Genomic DNA, 19,329 nt, shown 5'->3' on the forward strand with positions numbered 1-19,329 from the left:
AGGTGTCTGCCTTGCAAGCGCTAGCCAAGGAAGGACCTCGGTTCGATCCCCCGGCGTCCCATATGGTCCACCCAAGCCAGGGGCGATTTCTGAGCACATAGCCAGGAGTAACCCCTGAGCGTCAAACGGGTGTGGCCCAAAAACCAAAAAAAAAAAAAAAAAAAGAAAAAACCTTAACTTTATGAAGTATCATCAGCCTCATTTTTTAAATGAAGAAACTAAGAGTCAGAGGTTATTAAAAGATGTTTCCCAAGAATATACAACTTTAAAAATAATGACAAAAGAAACTTTGTATGAGGTTCTGATTTTCTATACTATGGTTTGTCTTCTTAAGTCTGAATATTTATCACCTCACTGCTACCTTTAAGATATAATTAAAAGTCTCTTAGAAAGTCTCTTCAGATCCTATGATACAGTCTGGGTAAGTTGTTTTACCTCAAAGTTTATTTGCCCATGAAAACTGAAGTAATATTTACAAGATTATCATAAAGATTAAGAAAGATCAGTATTTGGAGCTAAATGTCTTACCCAAGGTAACAATAAAAGAGAATTTTAAGTCAGTTTAATCCCTCTAAACCCTTATTTCTTCCCCTACAACAATCTGAAAACACAAAAGTATAGCAGCACACAATGCAGAGGCCTAAGAAAGTCAAGTAGGATGAACCTAGCAGGGGTCTCAAACTCAATTTACCTGCGGGCAGCAGGAGGCAAAGTTGGGGTGATCCTTGAGTGCAAAGTCAGTAGTAAGTAAGCCTTGAACATTGGGGGGTGTGACCCAAACAACTAAAACAAAACAAAACAAAACAAAAAACAAAGATTCCTCTAGGGCAGGGCCACAAAATGTTGTATGGAGGGCAGTTTGCGGCCTGCGGGCCGCGAGTTTGAGACCCCTGATCCTAGCCCTATGAAAAATTATAGAAGAGGAGCCTTCCTACTCTACTCATTAACTAGTTTCAGCCAAGCAAAGTCACACTGGGGCTGAGGAGCTGGCAGAAGGTCTGGTGCACATGTATTGTAATGTACTGGATTTATGTTTGATCTGTGGTCCCTACATGGGCCCCTGAGCACCACAAATAGGACTGTGGAGGCACCAAGTAGTGCCAGAGTGGCCCAGATGGCTGCTGACACTGCAGGGTCAAATATCACTGCATCCTTGTACTCAAGCATTGAATTATCCAGTCTGGCCGGTCAAGTCTCACCTCTGAGCATCCCTGAGCACAACAATAAAGAGAAGTCACAAAATACTTTTTTTTAAATTATCTTTATTTAAACACTGTGACACAAAATACTTTTAGAAAGCTATAAACAGGAGGCTTTCCAGTATGTAGCTAAGGTTATGTCATAAAATTGAAGAAACCATCCAGTACAGACACAAACAAAAAAAAAAAGGCTGACATTTTAGCAAGTCTTGGCTTTTACACACAGCTTTAGTATAATCATCGTATAAGTTTGTTATTTGAAATAATAGATGGATAAAAAGTACAACAGCAACCCTTTTATATTCTTTTTTTTTAATTTAGTCCTGTGAAATTAGTTATTCATAATTGGGGTTCAGGCATACAATGTTTCAACACCTATTCCTTCACCAATGCCCCTTCCATTTGCCTCTTACCCACATCAGTCAGCTTCTATGAAAGGTACCTTCCCCCCCCCCCATGTTTCTGTGGTTTACAGCACTGTTGATAACATTTTGTACTTTCATATGTAACAGTTTCAGCACAATTCCTATTCCCCTAGCTGAACACTTCCCTAAACCATAAATGTTGGCCCCTCCCTGTCTTATTCCCTCAAGTGTGCTCAAGTGCATGTTTCCTACTGAACACCTGTCCCTCATGTTCTGCTTCTATTGTCTCTGGGAATTCATACCATTGTTTCTTTATATCCTGCATGAGAGAAATCATTTTGTGTCAGTCTCTCTCCCTCTGACTCACTTCACTCAGCATAATATTCTTCGGGTCCCTCTATTAGCAGCAAATTACATGACTTTATCTATTCTTATGATTGAGTAATACTCCACTGTGTATATTTACCATAGTATCTTTATCCAGATTTTTGGCTATTGTGGATAATGCTGCAAGGAACACAGAGATGCAAATGTCTTTCCTTCATTTTTGTCTCTGAGCCCTTGGGGTATATTCAAAGAAGTGGAGTTAGTAGATAAAATTGTAGCTTAATTCCTAGATTTTTTTTTTTTAAGGAATGACCATATTATTTTCTAGAAAGGCTAGACCAATTGACATTCTCACCAGCAGTGAATGAAAGTTCCTTTTTCATCACATCTGACCAGTTTTCCCAGCACCACCTGTTGAAGCTTTCCTTGCTAATATTTGTTGCTCCAATCAGGATATTTCAACTCCATCCCATTGATCTGAGGGTCTGTTTATTCCAGTACCATGCTGTTTGAATTACTACCACTTTGTAGTATAGTTTGAAGTTGGGGAAAGTGTTGCCATCCATCTTCTTTTCCCCAAGGACTACTCTAGCTATTGGGGTGTGTCTTATTATTTATGCATGTATGTTTGATCTATTTTTTTTTGAAAAATGTCATGGGTACCCTTATAATGACTCAATTAATGCTTTGGGAAATATTACTATTTTGATGACATTAATCCTCCCAATCCTTGAGCAGGGAACGTGTTTCTATTTTCTTGTGTCCTTTTTATTTCTTAAAATAGTGTTGTCACTTTCTTAGTACAGGTCTTTCATTTCTTTAGTTAAGCATCTTCTGAGGTACTTGATTTTCTGAGGTAGTTATGAATGGGATTGTTTCTTAAATATCTCTTCACTTTCATTATTTGCATATAGGAAAGCCATGCACTTTTGCATACTTAGTAGCCTGACAGTTTTCTATACAAATCTACCTTTTTATTAACTACTTTATTTAAAAACAATAGTTTGCAAAATTGCTCATAATACAATTTGTTGCTGGCATTCAATATTCTAACACCAATTTCACCACCAGTGTTAACATTCTCTCCATCATTGTTCCCAGTTTCCCACCCATGCCCTAGCCTGCATACTTGGCAAAAATAATTGCCTATATATTGTTTGTTATGACTAAGTGGTAATGGAATTATTAAAAATACTCCAGTAAAAAAAAAACACCCCAGTAACAGAAAATTTATAAAAATTTTTATAACTCTCACAATGGGGTTATTAAACCATTGTCTCTGAAAGTTAATTAAGCTGTTTGTTGCTAGATGAATATTCTGTGTTGCTTTTTTTGCTCTTATTTGGTGGGTTTTGGGTTGTTTTTGTTTTTTGTTTTTTTTTTGGTTTTTGGTTTTTGGATCACACCCAGCTGTGCTTAGGGGTTACTCGCAGCTCTGCACTCAGAAATCGCTCCTGGCAGGCACGGGGACCATATGGGATACCGGAATTCAAACCACCGTCTGTCCTGGATTGGCTGTGTTCAAGGGAGACACCCTACTGCTATGCTATCTCTCTGGCCCCTCTTAGTTGATTTTTATGCTAGCTTCCTATAACTTGGTGTATTTCTTCTGGGGTGTCAGTACTGAGATATTTGGAGATATCAAAATTCTAGGATCTCTGGAGTTGAGCCAATTAGTTTACATGGTGGCTGCTTTGGCTTCTGGAATACGCAGGGTAGAGGGAGTGGGAGGAGGGTATCTTCCCCCATTCCAAGAAGACCCAGAGTGTCTAATTCTAAAAGTGGCATACTGGGAATTTGTCAGACACTCTGCACTGATGAAAAAGTGAAGTTGCATCATTGGTATGGCAGTGACTGTAGGGTGTGGGTGTTGCTAGGGCTATCTATGCATGTCTATCTCCCTCTTGAGGGTGCTACAGAGTTTTCAGCTACAAGACCTATCTACCTGTGAGTTTTAGTGGCTTGGCTTGCATCTCTTCTGAGAATAGTGTGAGTCTATGGAACTGGCCAATGAGATGGCATGGCAGCAGCTGTGAGAAGTGGGTATGGCTGCCAGGGCTTCTGGAAGTCTAGAAGGGAATGGGGAGGCTGCGCACCCCCCCCCCCCACCTTGAGAAGAATCTAGAGTTTTCAGCTCCTAAACCGGGATACTTAAGAGATTTTTTTGGTTAGAGACAGTTTTTTTTCCTGAGCTTTTTGAGTCATCTTTAGGATTTTCCAAACATAGTATCATGCTACCTGCAAATAGTTTGTTTTCTTTCTATCCAATCTATATATCCATGATTTCTTTGCCTTGCCTAATTGTTATGGCAAATACTACTTCTAGTACTATGTTGAATAGAAATGGTAAGAGGTGGCAGCCTTGTCTTGTAACTGATCTTAGAGGCAAGGCTTTTAGTTCATTTCTATTGAGTATAATGATTTTTGTAAGCTAGTGTTAAATGGCTTCGACTATGTTGAGAAAAGTTCCTTCAATTTCTATTTTGTTGAGTTTTTAGTCATAAATGGTTTCTGGATCTTGTTCAATGTTTCCTGTGCATCTATTTATATATGATTTTTACATTTTTTATTCTTACTGTTAATTATATTGATTATCTTGCCTATATTAAACCATCCTTATATCCCCAGGATGAATCCTACATGGTAATATTTTTTATTCTTACTGTTAATTATATTGATTATCTTGCCTATATTAAACCATCCTTATATCCCCAGGATGAATCCTACATGGTAATAGTGAATAGTGAACTCATCTTTTTGATGAGTTGTTAGATTTAATTGAGAATCTTCACATTGGTGTTCTTCAGGGATACTGGCCTGTAATTCTCCTTTTTTGCTGGTGTCTCTGCAGTTAGCATCAAGGTGATGCTTCAAAGAAACTAAGTGTTTCTGTTTTTTAATTTCCTAAGAGCCTGAAAAGGATGGGCAATAGGACTTCTTTAAGGATTCGAAAGAACTCACTAGTAAATCTATGTAGGTCTGGGATTTTGTTTTGGAGTAGACTTTTGATTACTATTTTGTTTTCGTCAGAAGTGATAGGTCTGTTCAGGTGTTCTATATCTTCTCTGTCAGTATTTGGGAAATTATTTAAGTCCAAGAATTATCCATCTCTTTTAGGTTCTCTCATTTTGTGACATAGTCTCCAAAGATCCTTTACATTTCTGTGACATCTGTTATAACACGTCTCCTGTTATTTCTTATTTGGTTTATTTGGGTTCTCTTTCTCTTAGTTTTCTTATTTTCTTTTGGTTTTTGGGCCATGCCCGGCAGTGCTCAGGAGTTACTCCTCGTTGTCTGCTCAGAAATAGCTCCTGGCAGGCACGGGGGACCATACGGGACACCGGGATTTGAACCAACCACCTTTGGTCCTGGATCGGCTGCTTGCAAAGCAAATGCCACTGTGCTATCTCTCCGGGCCCTCTCTGAGGTTTTTTTTTTTTTTGTGGTTTTTGGGTCACACCCGGCGGTGCTCAGGGGTTATTCCTGGCTCCAGGCTCAGAAATTGCTCCTGGCAGGCACGGGGGACCATATGGGACACCGGGATTTGAATCGATGACCTCTGCATGAAAGGCAAACACCTTACCTCCATGCTATCTCTCCGGCCCCTCTGAGTTTTCTAAATGGCTTACTGATCTTGATTTTTCCCCCCAAGAAATAAAAAAAAAAAAAAAAAAAAAAAAAAACAAGAAGCAGCTCTTAGTTTCATTGATCCTTTGTTGTTAATGTTAGGCCCAAACCAGAAGGAGAGGTGGCAAAAGGCAGGAGGAGTCTGGAGTCCAGTAGCTTCTACAACACAGTAGGTACCATTCAACAGGAGTACTCCAGCAGAGTTTGTCCCACTCCACCTGTACTTCTGCCAGGGGCATTATATACCCCTGAGCCAACTGTCATCCTGCAGCAGTTACAAGGGGCAGGCTCTGGTAACTGTTATCTTCACCCTTAAAGGGAAAGTAACTCTTATGGCTAACCTGGGTCTATAAGAGTCTGTTTCCTTATAATTTGTTGGGTTTTTTTTTTTGGGGGGGGAGGGGTTTCCAGTTAATTTCTGCTCTAAGTTTTATTCCTCCTGCCTGCTTTAAGCTCCTTTTGTTCATCATTTCCCAGTTTCTTAAGTTGTGCAGTCAAGTTATTTCATGTGGGTTGTTCCTTCCTGATGAATGCTGACATAGTTATTGACCTTTTTCCTTGTTTTATTTTATTTTTTGCCACACCTGGTGATGGCTGGGGATACTCGTGGCTTTACATTCACAATTTACTTCTGGCAGTATCAGAGGACCAATCCCATACCAGGTATTGAACCTGGGTCAGCTGTGTGCAAGGCAAGTGTCCTACCCACTGTACAATTGCTCCAGCTCTGATCCACTGGTTGTTCAGTAGTGATGTTTAATTTCTAGGTGTTTGATACTAGTATGACCAAATCAATCTTTTTTGAAGTTGTTTGCTTGAAGAATTGTCTTCCAATCTTGGATTTTGAGTTTGTTTGCCCTAATTATTCAAATGTGTTTCTTGGGGCCCGGAGAGATAGCACAGTGGCGTTTGCCTTCCAAGCAGCCAATCCAGGACCAAAGGTGGTTGGTTTGAATCCCGGTGTCCCATATGGACCCCTGTGCCTGCCAGGAGCTATTTCTGAGCAGCCAGCCAGGAGTAACCCCTGAACACTGCCGGGTGTGGCCCAAAAACAAAAACAAAAAAATGTGTTTCTTGTAGGCAGAATATAGGATTCATTCTTCTAATCCATTCTGCCACTGTTTCTTAACTGATACATTTAGTCCATTGACATTGAGAGTATTGTCATGGAGTTTTGTGCCATCTTTTTGTAGACGTCTGGTGTATTTGTGGAGTTTGTCTCGTCTTCCAAGTATTCCCTCTGTTTTTCTTTTAAAGTTGGTTTTCAGTTTATGAAATTCTGAGCTGTTATTTTTCCATGAAGTTGTATATTGTTCCTTTAAATTTGAATGAGAATCTAGCTGGGTGAAGTATTCTTGATAAAGAATTCATTTCATTGAGTTTCACTATATCCCACCATAGTTTTCAGGTCCAGAGGGTTTCATTTGGTAAATCTTGGGTTTTTTTTTTGGGAGGGTGGGGGTTTGGGCCACACCCAGTGGTACTTAAGGGTTACTCCTAGCTATGAGCTCAGAAATCGCTTCTGGCAGGCTCACGGGACCATATGAGATACTGGGAATTAAACCCAGGCTGGTTGCATGCAAGGCAAACACCCTACTCACTGTGCTATCACTCCAGCCCTCGTTTGATAAATTCTAATGAGGCTCCTTTGTACTTAAATTTCCTTTGTTGATCTTGCTACTTTCAGTATTTTATCTCTATGGTTTTCATTCTTTTGATTAGGTTATATCTTGGAGCCTTTTTATTTGAATCTCTTTCAGCTGGAACCCTTCAGGCCCCCTGGATTTAGGTTCATACACTCTCCAACTCTGGGAACAGGAACAATATCTTTGTTTTTTTGTTTGTTTTTGGGTCAAACCTGGCAGCACTCAGGGGTTACTCCTGGCTCTGTGCTCAGAAATCACTCCTGGCAGGCTCTTGGGGACCATATGGGATTCCGGGATTTGAACTACCATCCATCCTGAATCGGCTGCGTGCAAGGCAAACATCCTACTGCTCTGCTATCTCTCCAGCCCCAGCAATGGTATCTTTGACTGTTGCTACTTTATCAGGGTTGCAATCCTGGCCCTCTGGAACCCCTATGATTATGTTGTTGTTCTTGAATGCATTCCAAAATTCTTTTCTCTTTTAACAAACATTTTGAGGCCTTTTCCATCTTTTGTTGTTATCTGGAGTTTTTCTGTACCTCATCTTGAAGCTTACCAATTCTGTCCTCAGTCGTTATTGCTCTGCTAGTGAGGTCTCCAGTGAGTTTTCATTTCACCTACAAGTTTTTCAGATCTGTCATTTCTGTTTGTAGTTTTCTCATTTCTGCTCTAGAACCTGTTGTGCTTTACTGGAGGGCCATTTCGCTGTTTCTTTGAGTTCATTAAACATACTACTCATTTCCATTATAGGTGGCTGTTAGTGACTGAGTCCTCAGGATTAATACTTTTACCTGTAATGGAGTTCTGTGCTGCTTTATCATGGTTCCTTTTGTAGAATGGGGGTGTGTCTTTTCCACTTCACACTCAGTGTTCCCCTCACTGCCAGGGAAATCTTTGTGGCAATTCTACTGAGGAAGGAAGGCCGTCTTGCAGCTGTTATAACAATGCTTGGGAAACTAAAGTGCTAACTTCTGACCTTTAGGAGGAGCCAGGGTCCAAGGTATGGCTGCTCTATGTTAGGAGGGTCCTTCTGGTCCTTCCTATGCCGGTAGGAAAAAATGGCCTCAGAGTGAGCTTGGGAACCCACTTAAGGAAAACACAGCCATCACTTCTCCACTTCTCCAACATGCAACCCTTTGATTCTTTATTCTTAAAGATGTAAATGGGAACTTCACAGGCTCCCGGGAGGCATTCACTCCTGTACTTTCAATACTGTTCAATTATCAGCACTTCAACTTTTCTCCCAAACTGTATAGGAGAGTAAGTATATCTCCAGAAAGCCCAAGGAGTAGTGATTATCCCCCAAAATCAGTTCTCTAAAGTTAAGTTTATCTTGAAGGTTACACAAATCTTGCATATTACATCATTTTTTTTTTTTTGTGGTTTTTGGGTCACACCCGGCAGTGCTCAGGGGTTATTCCTGGCTCCATGCTCAGAAATTGCTCCTGGCAGGCACGGGGGACCATATGGGACGCCGGGATTCGAACCGATGACCTTCTGCATGAAAGGCAAACGCCTTACCTCCATGCTATCTCTCCGGCCCCGCATATTACATCATTTATAATTTAGCAGTTACAATAAAGTTAAACCATTAGAGGGGTCAGTGAGATAGGTCAATGGGTTGGAGTACATGTTTTGCTTGGGTTTAAATTTCAGCATCAAATGGTTCCATGAGCAACATCAGTAACAACACCCAAGTACTGAGCCATGAGTAGCCTCTGAGCACTGCTAGATGTAACCCAAAAAACTAAAAGTAAAAATAAATTACATAATTAGGAGGTAAAACCTAATATCCTATATATTTCATGGGTTAAGGAAAGATAGACTACTATACTGAGTATCAATTTCAGAAAACTGATCTAAATTAAAATACCACTGACTAAATATATTCAATATTCAATAAATCTTACTTTCTGTCTTAGTTTCATAGTGTCATCCAGCTTAAACTATGTACAGTGAAAATTGGCCACTTTTGGACAACTGTTATGGAGAATTTAATTATAAATTAAATAATTTAATATATATTATATTTATTTGTATTATTTAATTTATATATTTATATTTATAATATACTTAAATATAAACTGATTGGTTACCTGACAATCAAGTCACTGAATCACATAACAATTAAAAGTATCTGCTCAAGAAAATATAAAAAAAACCTCTTCAAGTAAAACGTAAGTAATAACTTTAATGTTGTCACTAATTCTGTGCTTTTAATTTTACATACATGTATAGAGCAGATGCTTCCAAACTTACCACCTCCTTTTTAGAAAGAAAAAAATTTGCAAAGTGTCTACTCCTGAAAATCTACCTTCTTTAAGCAAATAAACACCTCCACACCCTTCCACTGCAGGGACCTCAATTAGTATGTGCTCAATTCATAATGCTAATAAATAAACTCATGAATGGAGCCAAGACTACTGTGCACGCTTTTCATGTGGTAGGCAGGGATGGTATGATTGTTGGCATTATATGGTTCCCTGAGTACTGTCATTTGTGAATAAATGCATTGTATATCTCTATACAGTTGTTTTTTGATTCATTTTACAATTTGCAAATGTTTAACATGGTGTACATAATATAGAAATTGTGATTTTTTTAGGGGCCAGAGTGATAGCACAGTGGGTAGGGCATTTGCCTTGCACACAGGCTACCCAAGACCGACCCAGTCCAATCCCGGACACCCTATATGGTACCCTGAGCCTGACAGAGGCCCATGACACAGAGCCAAGAGTAACCCAAGTGCTGCTGGGTGTGGCCCAAAAACCAAAAAGAAAATTGTGATTTTATAATTCACTGCTTTATAAGGTCATAATACATAGCTTATAAATACATGAACTTCATCAAAACTACTAAGAAGCCACAAAACTGAGAATATAGAGAAATGGGAAGTATATGTATAGGCTAAGAACACTAGCACAATCCTTGGTACAGAAGCAGGGAGTCTGCCTTGTACATTGTGCGAGCAATAATATACCCAGGCTTCCCAAGAAACCTCAAGTATCCAGTTTTCTGTAAACTTTCAGTATAGAAAAATGCTTCTGATAGCTTTTATGGTAAAAATAGAACTAGCACCCTAACTCCTCCTCCAACCACCAATCTGACCATCATGGAAAAGCTGAATTCTGATTAATTTTGCTTGCATAGGCATGTAACAAAATACTTTCCCACAAAAATCTCTGATGCTCCAAGAAAGCATGCCATAATTATCCTGTGGCTCCTGCATTCCCCCTGGCATTCTGTTCCGTATCCTCAGGGGAGGGAAGCTTGATATGAGAAGTGGGAAAATATAGTTCCTTCGATAACCAAGAAATTTTTTGTTTTGGGGCCAAATCCAGCAGTGCCCAGGGGTTACTCCTGGTTCTGCACTCAGAAATCACTTCTGGCAGGCTTGGGGGACCATATGGGATGCAGGGGATTGAACCCAGGTCAGCAGCGTATAAGGCAAATGCCCTACCCTTTGTACTATCGCTCCAGCCCCATTATATCCAAGAATACTTACTGTGTTTTTTATTTTGAAGTAAAAACAAGTTTTATTTAGATTTTTTGTTTATTTTTTGGGTCACACCCAGCAATACTCAAGGGTTACTCCTGGCTCTGTGCTTAGAAGTCACTCCTGGCAGGCTGAGGGGACCACATGGGATGCTGGGATTTGAACCAGGGTCTGTCCTGGGTTGGTTGCGTGTAAGGCATAATGCCTTACCGCTTGCTGTGCTATGGCTCCAGACTCTTATTCTAAGGAAGAGGATGGAGAAAGAGGAAACATGCTCAAGAGAGAATGTGGGCTTCTCCAAAGGTGGAGAGAACCCCAGTATATGTATCAGTGTTAAAAGGATGAAAATGCACACTATAAGAGGAGAGATGCAGATGACATGTGCTTGGGATCATGTAACCACACACACGGTGCATCACTGCATTATTTTAAATAAAGGAGATCTAATTTTCTCAAAAGTTTTTTTGGGGGAAGTAAAAACAAGTGTTATTTGGAAATTCTAAGGAAGAAGGAGAGGAGAGGATAAAAAAAGAGAGTAAAGCACTCAAGAGAGAATATGGGCTTCCCCAAAGGTGGAGAGAGCCCCAGTACACACCCAGAATGAAAATAGAAAAGTATGAAAGCACATGTCTCAAGGGGAATAATGTGGACAATATGACAGCATGTGCTAGGGCACCACATACCCAGGCAACACCTATGTACACATGGGCTCAAGGAACATATGTGCATTCGAAGTATTTTTAATGGCCACACTACTGAGACTATACTGATTCACAATAAAGAAACTTTACCATGAGTCACTATAAAAATAACTAAGGGCAGGCAAACATTTGTTCTGCAACTTCAGGGACAATAGGAGATTCATGATTATACCAAGCATTCACAGTACTAATCTCAACACTACTACTTATCAGGTAGACTCCCCTTTGTTGTAAATATCCACTTGTGGTGTCTTCCCTTTTCAAAGGAGCAAACAAACATAGAATAGCAAAATATGGTCCAATAAATCTAAGTGAACGCAGCTCTTCTGTACAGCCACTTTTCTAGTTGGGTTATTTTCATTAATCTATTGGTCAGTAGACTGCAAATCTATGTCAGGATGTAGGACTGCTAGATGATTAGTTCCAACGGTGGTTTTCACCTCAGATATACTAAATTATATTAAAATGCCTGTACAACTCAACAGAAGAACATGCTTACCCATAGCAGCTTTTCCAAAAAAATTGTTCATCATATTCACTTTCCCTGGGACCTTGTTGACTGCTGAAGATGTCTAAAAGTATTAAAGAGAAAACACAGTTTATTTTTCCTAATGGTTAAGTCATCTTAAGTAGCAGTCGCAAGTCTTGAAGAACCACTGTAATGACATTAGTCTTTATGCATTCATGGAAGAATATGTAGACAGTTATAGAAACAAATTTAAAGCAGATAGTGTCTCTCCAGAATTTAGTTTCCCATAGTACTTATAAAATTATTACACATGAATGTGGCTAGACTTAATCCTTAAGTCTATTTAAAACTACTTAGTTTGGCAGAATTAAAATAAATCAGAAGCAGTATGAAACATGACAGGGAAAGACTTCCAGAAACATTCCATATATAATCATCATCAGTAGATCTGAGTGCTAATTCACTGACAAGCAATGACATCTAGGAAAATTACTTTTAAATTCTAGGCTTCAGGGTTGGAGAGACAGCTCAATGGGGTGGATCAAATGCCTGGCATGCCTGAGATTCTGAGTCTGGTCCTGAAATCACATCTCCCCACATCTCACAGGCCTGAATAGAAATCCTTAAGGCCTGCACCTAAGATTTCATAAGAAATGCTAAGAGTAGCTCCAAGGTCCCCAGGACTAGGACAGTCTTAATAAATTATAAACTAGAATAAAGAGGGCAGGCATACATGGCAAAATGATATGTTCCCAAAATGTCATTGCTAATTTAATTCTTTGTACTTAAAGAAAAATAATCCAAGTCTTGGTAAGAAGCATCATCCAAAGAGAAAGGATTCTTCTCTCTGATGAGAACATCAAGAAATAAAGGATTCTGGAGCTGAAGCAATCCAACCACAGGTAGGGCATTTGCCTTGCATGAGGCCAACCAAAGTTCAATCCCTAGTATCTCCTGTGATCCCCTGTGTACCACCAGGAGTGAGTCCCGAGTAAAGAGCAAGGAGTAATCCCTGAACACTGCCGAATGTGGTCCCAAAACCAAAACTATAGAAAACTATTAAAAGATTCTAACTAGGGGGCCGGAGAGATAGCATGGAGGTAAGGCGTTTGCCTTTCATGCAGAAGGTCGTTGGTTCAAATCCCGGCATCCCATATGGTCCCCCGAGCCTGCCAGGAGCAATTTCTGAGCATAGAAGCCAGGAGTAACCCCTGCGGGTTGCCAGATGTGACCCAAAAACAAAAAACAAAAAAAAAAAAAAAAAAGAAAGAAAGATTCTAACTAAAAGTAGAAAAATCTGCAGTATAAGTACCTTGTATGATTAAACTATTATCATTAGTAATAATGCTTTTGTACCAACTGTAAAAGAATGTCTTTTATTTTAATGTAAAAGCATGTTTTTAAAGACTTACATTGGTTACCTCTTTAGCCTCTGTTTTGGTCTCCTTGTTAGAGTCTTGACTTTTAGAAGCTTTAGCAGCAAACATTCCCATAATTCCTTTGGGCTGCTGGGAAGCCTGTTTGGCTGGAGGTGGGCCATGACCATTGGTGACTAGCTCATTATTGGTTTGTGTCTCACTTGACACCTGGAGATTTGATTGCTCAAACTTTTCAGAAGGTGAAGATTCGGCAGGAGCTCTGAGAACTGCAGCTGCACAATGTATGGCACTATATCTGAGTGCAAAAAGTTACATTAAATCACAGTAAACATCACATTTAGTCTTAAACTCTTGTTTCTTTCCCACAACACTGTTTCACCCTAATTCTATAATTACAAGTTTTTTAAAACTAGAATTTGGAGATTATCTTGTGCAAAAATCTCATTTAAAGAAACAAGCATAGGAAATAAGTGAGCAGCTTGTCCTAGATGATATATGTAGTCAGTAGCAGACCTGAGATCAGAATCAAATGTCTTTCTATTATACACTCTGAATATTCTTGCTTTAAAATAAAAAAAAAGCATTCAAATTTAAAGTAGTAAGAATACACCAAAACAATAATAATAGATTCATAACTTCACCATTTTTGGAGGAAAAAAATATCTGTTGTTTTTAAAGTAAGTATAGAGTTAAATAGCCAATAAATATGACTGAAGCAAAACTAAGAGCTTTTTTTTTTGGGGGGGGGTTGGTTTTTGGGTCACACCCGGCAGCGCTTAGGGATTACTCCTGGCTCTCTGCTCAGAAATTGCTCCTGGCAGGCTCAGGGGAACACATGGAATGCCGGGATTCAAACCACCGTCATTCTGCATGCAAGGCAAATGCACTACCTCCATGTTATCTCTCAGGCCCAAAACTAAGAGTTTTTAAAATAGAAGCCAAACAATAGTATAGCAGGTGGGGGCCTTTGCCTTGCATATAGTCAAACCTGGGTTCAATCTGTCAATCTATATAATTACCAGAGCCCATCATAGTCCCTGAGAGCAGAGCCAGAAGTAAACTGCTGAATATGGTCCACCCCTTCCACTCCCTGAATATGGCCCACCCCTTGCACTCCTATCCCCCAATTTCTGAACATTAACAAAATTACTAGCCAGAGTAGAACATGCTTTAGGAACATGGGAAAAGGGAGTCACTGACAACTATAAGTATAGTATATAGTCATTTGTTAATAATTTATAATACCAATGAAAAGCCTCAGAAAAGTATGCCCCAAGCATGTAGTATTTCCATATACAAGGGAAAGAGCAATGTTTTATTTCACTGGCAACACCTAAAGTTGGCTTTAAGGCAAGTAAGTCTTTCTCCGTTTAGTGAACATTCCACACCTTAGGGTCAAGACCAGATTTTGGCAATAAAAAAGACCAAGTTAATCTGGGAATTATGTCGGAAAAAGAAGAATTTCTGCTCAATCCTGAAATTTCAACTTCTTCCTGTCATAGCATTTCTTAAAACACAAAAAACAATGAGTCAGGTCTCAGTTGACCCATAATTCTCAAAACAAATATAAACTTTGTCACCTTCTTTAAAAAATATTTATTTTTTATTGAGCTACCATTGGTTTGTAAGAGAGTAAGTATTTATATGCTTAGAGGGTACAGTGTTACCACTTCTCACTCACTTAAGTGTCAGTAACCCCCAACACCACAATCTTCTGGATCCTTTAAGCCCACTTGACATGCCCCTTGGTAACCTCAGTTCTATGACCAGAGTTTACATGTTTGTCTTCACTGGACATTGTCTATTCCCTGGTTTTGTTTAAGTATCACAAATACAAAATTCTTTATGGAGATAACGGTTTCATATTTCCAAAGGAGTAATTCAAGTTCCTATAACCAGAGTTTTTACACACCATGTCTATTTTAGTAGTACCTGTACACATTTCATTTAACTTAAGTCATGTTTATTGCTTGTTAGATACAGAAGTGATTTTTAGGCACATGTCATAACTAGATTTTAATATTTTAAAATTATTTCAAATATTTTTGAAATTTATTACTATGTCTTACACAAACAGTTTTGTAATTCTTCCTTAAAAGATACCAGACTCAACTAGAGTAATAGTACAGAGCTTGTAATCAACCAGAGTCCATTGTGAGGCATCCTATATTGTCTCCTGAGGAGTGATCCCTGAGTATATACAGAACTAGGAGTAAGCCCTAACCATTGCCACACTGCCAGGTGTGGCCCCCAAACAAAAACAATACTTAAGTACAGTACTTAAGTACAGTTCCTCACTAATCATATAAATACATTTTTTAATACTTTAAAACCTATTATGCTCAAGGCTTTGAGTTAAAGAAGAAATGAATAACATACCTAGCATTAATTCACTTAATATTTGGTGACTGCTTAGTTTTCCAGGCACCATTTTGATTATAAAGTAGTTAATAAAATAAACAGAGTTCCCATTCTCCAGAGAACTTACAAAACCAGAGGCTAGAATGACAGTACATTGGGTAAGACATGTTTGCCTTGTATGTGGCTGACCCTGATTCGACCCCATATGATCCCTGAACCTGCCAGTAGTGATTTCTGAGTACAGAGCCAGGAGTAACCCCTGAGCACTGCTGGGTGTGCCCAAAAAAACAGAAACAAAAACTTACAAAACCAATTTTAGTAATTCCATATTTCTCTTCAAGGCCTCTATTAATTATTACTCTAGGTCTCTCAGGATCTTCAACCATTCACCTTCTTATCTCTTTTCAAATAATAAGTTCAAGGCCTTTTCTACTTTAAAAAGGTTTATCTTCTTTTAATTTTTAATTTTTTTTTTTTTTTTTTTTTGGTTTTTGGTTTTTGGGTCACACCCGGCGGTGCTCAGGGGTTAATCCTGGCTGTCTGCTCAGAAATAGCTCCTGGCAGGCACGGGGGACCATATGGGACACCGGGATTCGAACCAACCACCTTTGGTCCTGGATCGGCTGCTTGCAAGGCAAACGCCACTGTGCTATCTCACCGGGCCCTTATCTTCTTTTAATCAATACCTCTTTAACCACCTCTCTGTATTTTAGAATCAGAATTCCTGGAAAGTTACCCATAATTTGCTGCCTTGCTTTAGTCTCTATTACTTGGTTAACCAAAATCTCTGGTCATTCCACTGAAAATACTTTTTATCTATGTTACCTACTAAATACAATGAGCCACTTTTGTTTCTATTTTGCTTCTCAATCTTTTTTGAAACCTCTCTTAGCATTAGAACCTGGTATCTTCTTGTGATTTTATTCTTCTCTTTGGCTGTTCCCTCTTGCATCCTTTTTTCTACCCATTGCAGTAAAAATCTCTAGCACTAAAATAGTACTTAAGAGTCCTTTTAGTCCACATGTACTTTACATATTCATTTAACCAGCTACAATCTTTTATTTTGGGGGGGTCACATCTGACGGAACTCAGGGGTTACTCCTGGTTCTGCGCTCATATAGGATGAACCTATAGGATGCCGAAACTCAAATCACCGTCTGTCCTGAATCTGCTGCGTACAAGGCAAACGCCCTACCGCTGTGCTATCTCTCTGGCCCATCAGCTACAATCTTATATAAGGCTTGAGAGGAGAAAGTGTAAGTAGTTTCAATTCCAATATTAAAAAGTTAATAATTTTGCATTTCCGTCATTCTATATGTTCTTTTCACATGACTGTATTTACAGCTGTGCCCAACTACCAATTTGCTGGTCCTAAAGTAAGTATTTTTTGCCCCAAATTTCTTTCCTTAGCTTGAGACTCACTTCTATCTTGGACTGAATATCTCCACTTTGGATTTCCCACAAGTTTCTCAAATTCAACATGCCCAAACGCAATTCATCATATTTTCCTCTCTCAAAGCCTGTTCCCTCTTATACTACTTATTTTCTGATGACACCATTGTCCATGCAGTTGCACATGCCAGGAACAAAGCCATTATTCTTTATACCATGAAAACTGTACCACATCCCATCAAACAAATCTGTCACCAATGATGCCCACACAGCCAGCCAGTTTTCATTACCTACTCTCCTAATCTTCTATATCATGACAATGTTTCAGATAACTATCATGTCACCACAACATTTCTGAATCCCTTTGATGGCCTCGTTTCTGATCTATCTTCCACATCACACCTCATAATCTTTATACACATTAATTTTGATCACTTCATTCCTCTGCTTCAAAATCTTCGATGGGGATGAGGGACATTGCTCAGCATTAAATACTTGACTTGTGTATGTTAGGTTCTGGGTTAAATCACTGAGACAACAAAGAAAAAAATAAAAGCAAATAAAGCCTTTCATGGTTCTCCAGTGCCTCAGTGCTCTCAGAATAAAGACTATACTTATCTTAATAGTATAAACTTTTCATATTATTATCACAGATTCTCACTTTCTTGTGATTCCTATATTTCATTTACTACTTTTAACTCAATATTACAGTCATCGGAAACTGCAGCAGTTCTGCAAAAGCAGGATTTCTCTCAGCTCTGTCTTAACTCTTCCACTTCTCTTTTGATGGTTACTTATACTGGGTCATCAGGAATCAAGTCAGTTGTCATTTAAGAAGCATCTTTATCTTGCTTCCTACATTACACACTACCCAAAAATGTGGAAGGAGTGAGAAGCAACAGTACAGTGTATATGTGCCTGTCTCTCATAAAACTACCAAGGGGACTGGGCCATCCATTCTCACTCTATATAGTATTTGGCATATCATAAATAGTCATCAGATTTTTGTTGAATGGATTCAAATTATCTTGCTTAGTATCTGTTAAAAATAATTAAATGCTCATTATATGCTTGGAGAACTGACTTAAATTCTTAATACAAGCCCTATAAAAGTAGGCAGTATTACTGCCTATTTGATGATAAAGAAACCAAAGCTCAGAGTTTAAGCAATTTGTTTTAAGTCATCCAACTTAATTATTTAAGTAGAAAAACCACAACTCAATTCCATAACCATCATTTTCCAAAATCCACATTCATTAATCATCACCTGCCTGGGCTGTGAGGAATACAAAAGACACATGATCAGGGAAGGAAAAGTAAAAATTAAAAAAAGAAAGAAAGAAAAGAAAAAGAAAAAGAAGATCTGACCCTGACTGAGGAAGATAAAGAAGATGTGGTTTTTGAATAGAAGGCAAAGATAGGTCAATTTTGCAACAGTTTTTGGAAAGACAAGATTGAACTGGTTCTTGAAGGATGGGTAAGATTTAGACAAGTAGAAACTGGGGTAAGGGAGTAATAAGGGGCACAACAAACTTTCCTGGTGATGGTGACAGGATAAATATATGAGAAAGAGATTTATAGGGAGTCCATTGGGGATTTCAATATGGGTTGTGGCTGCTATTTTTCACCTTATGATGTACTAATAAAACCAAGCATGTGTCTTGCTACAAGATAAATGGGGTTTTACTAGACTTGGCACTCACTCTTAAGCGGCAGCCACTGTGTAAACATCTTACAAAATCAATTCGTAAAGAAACCCACAAGGAACATTAAGGAGCTCACTTGCTGCAGTTCTGCAAGTTGCTTTTAAGGATGTCATAGTCGGTATTGAACAGAGGCCCACTGTCCTTTAGCATGGCTTTCTGGATGCTGTACACATGGATGCTGGCAGTCACAGCTAGCTTGGACTTCACTGCTACAAGTCAACAGGAAAAGCAGTCTGTTAATACACAAACTTCATAACATGTAGGGATTTTAACAAGAAACCCTTCTGCATTAAAACCATTTGCAATCTGTGGTGGTCCAAAAGTGGAAAAGGCCAGACAGCTGCAGACATATGCAGTGTAACATCAACTCTTCTGTCTGCAATGGGTCATCATGACAAGGTAGGTGGTGATTAATCACCTCTAAGGACAGCACCTGTGAGGGCATCATTCATCCAGGGGACACTCAGTAAACATTAATCAATGATTGATGATTACCTTTTGTTTTTCCCATTAGGGAAGAATCTCACAGTATTATCTAATAAGGGCCAGAAAGAGAGCTCAACAGGCTAAATGCAGAAGTACTCAGTTCAATCTCTGGCACCACTGAGGCACCCAGAATCACCAGAAGTAACCACTTTGCTGACCCCTGAACAAACAAACA

At 39.0% G+C, this 19,329-nt stretch overlaps 1 protein-coding gene across 2 annotated transcripts in view; it reads right to left on the reverse strand.

Annotated features, from left to right (window-relative positions):
- POLD3 (DNA polymerase delta 3, accessory subunit) overlaps nt 1-19,329 on the reverse strand; it is a 58,059-nt gene that overhangs the window by 20,088 nt on the left and 18,642 nt on the right. For both annotated transcript variants that reach the window (XM_049780293.1, XM_049780292.1), the window contains 3 exons: nt 18,745-18,877; nt 13,252-13,504; nt 11,861-11,933 (listed from right to left, as the gene is read on the reverse strand). In XM_049780293.1, the coding sequence (XP_049636250.1) occupies nt 11,861-11,933; nt 13,252-13,504; nt 18,745-18,877 (459 nt within the window). The remainder of the gene's footprint in view (nt 1-11,860; nt 11,934-13,251; nt 13,505-18,744; nt 18,878-19,329) is intronic.

Source organism: Suncus etruscus, chromosome 9 (genome assembly GCF_024139225.1).
Source record: "Suncus etruscus isolate mSunEtr1 chromosome 9, mSunEtr1.pri.cur, whole genome shotgun sequence".
Lineage (NCBI taxonomy): Eukaryota > Metazoa > Chordata > Mammalia > Eulipotyphla > Soricidae > Suncus > Suncus etruscus.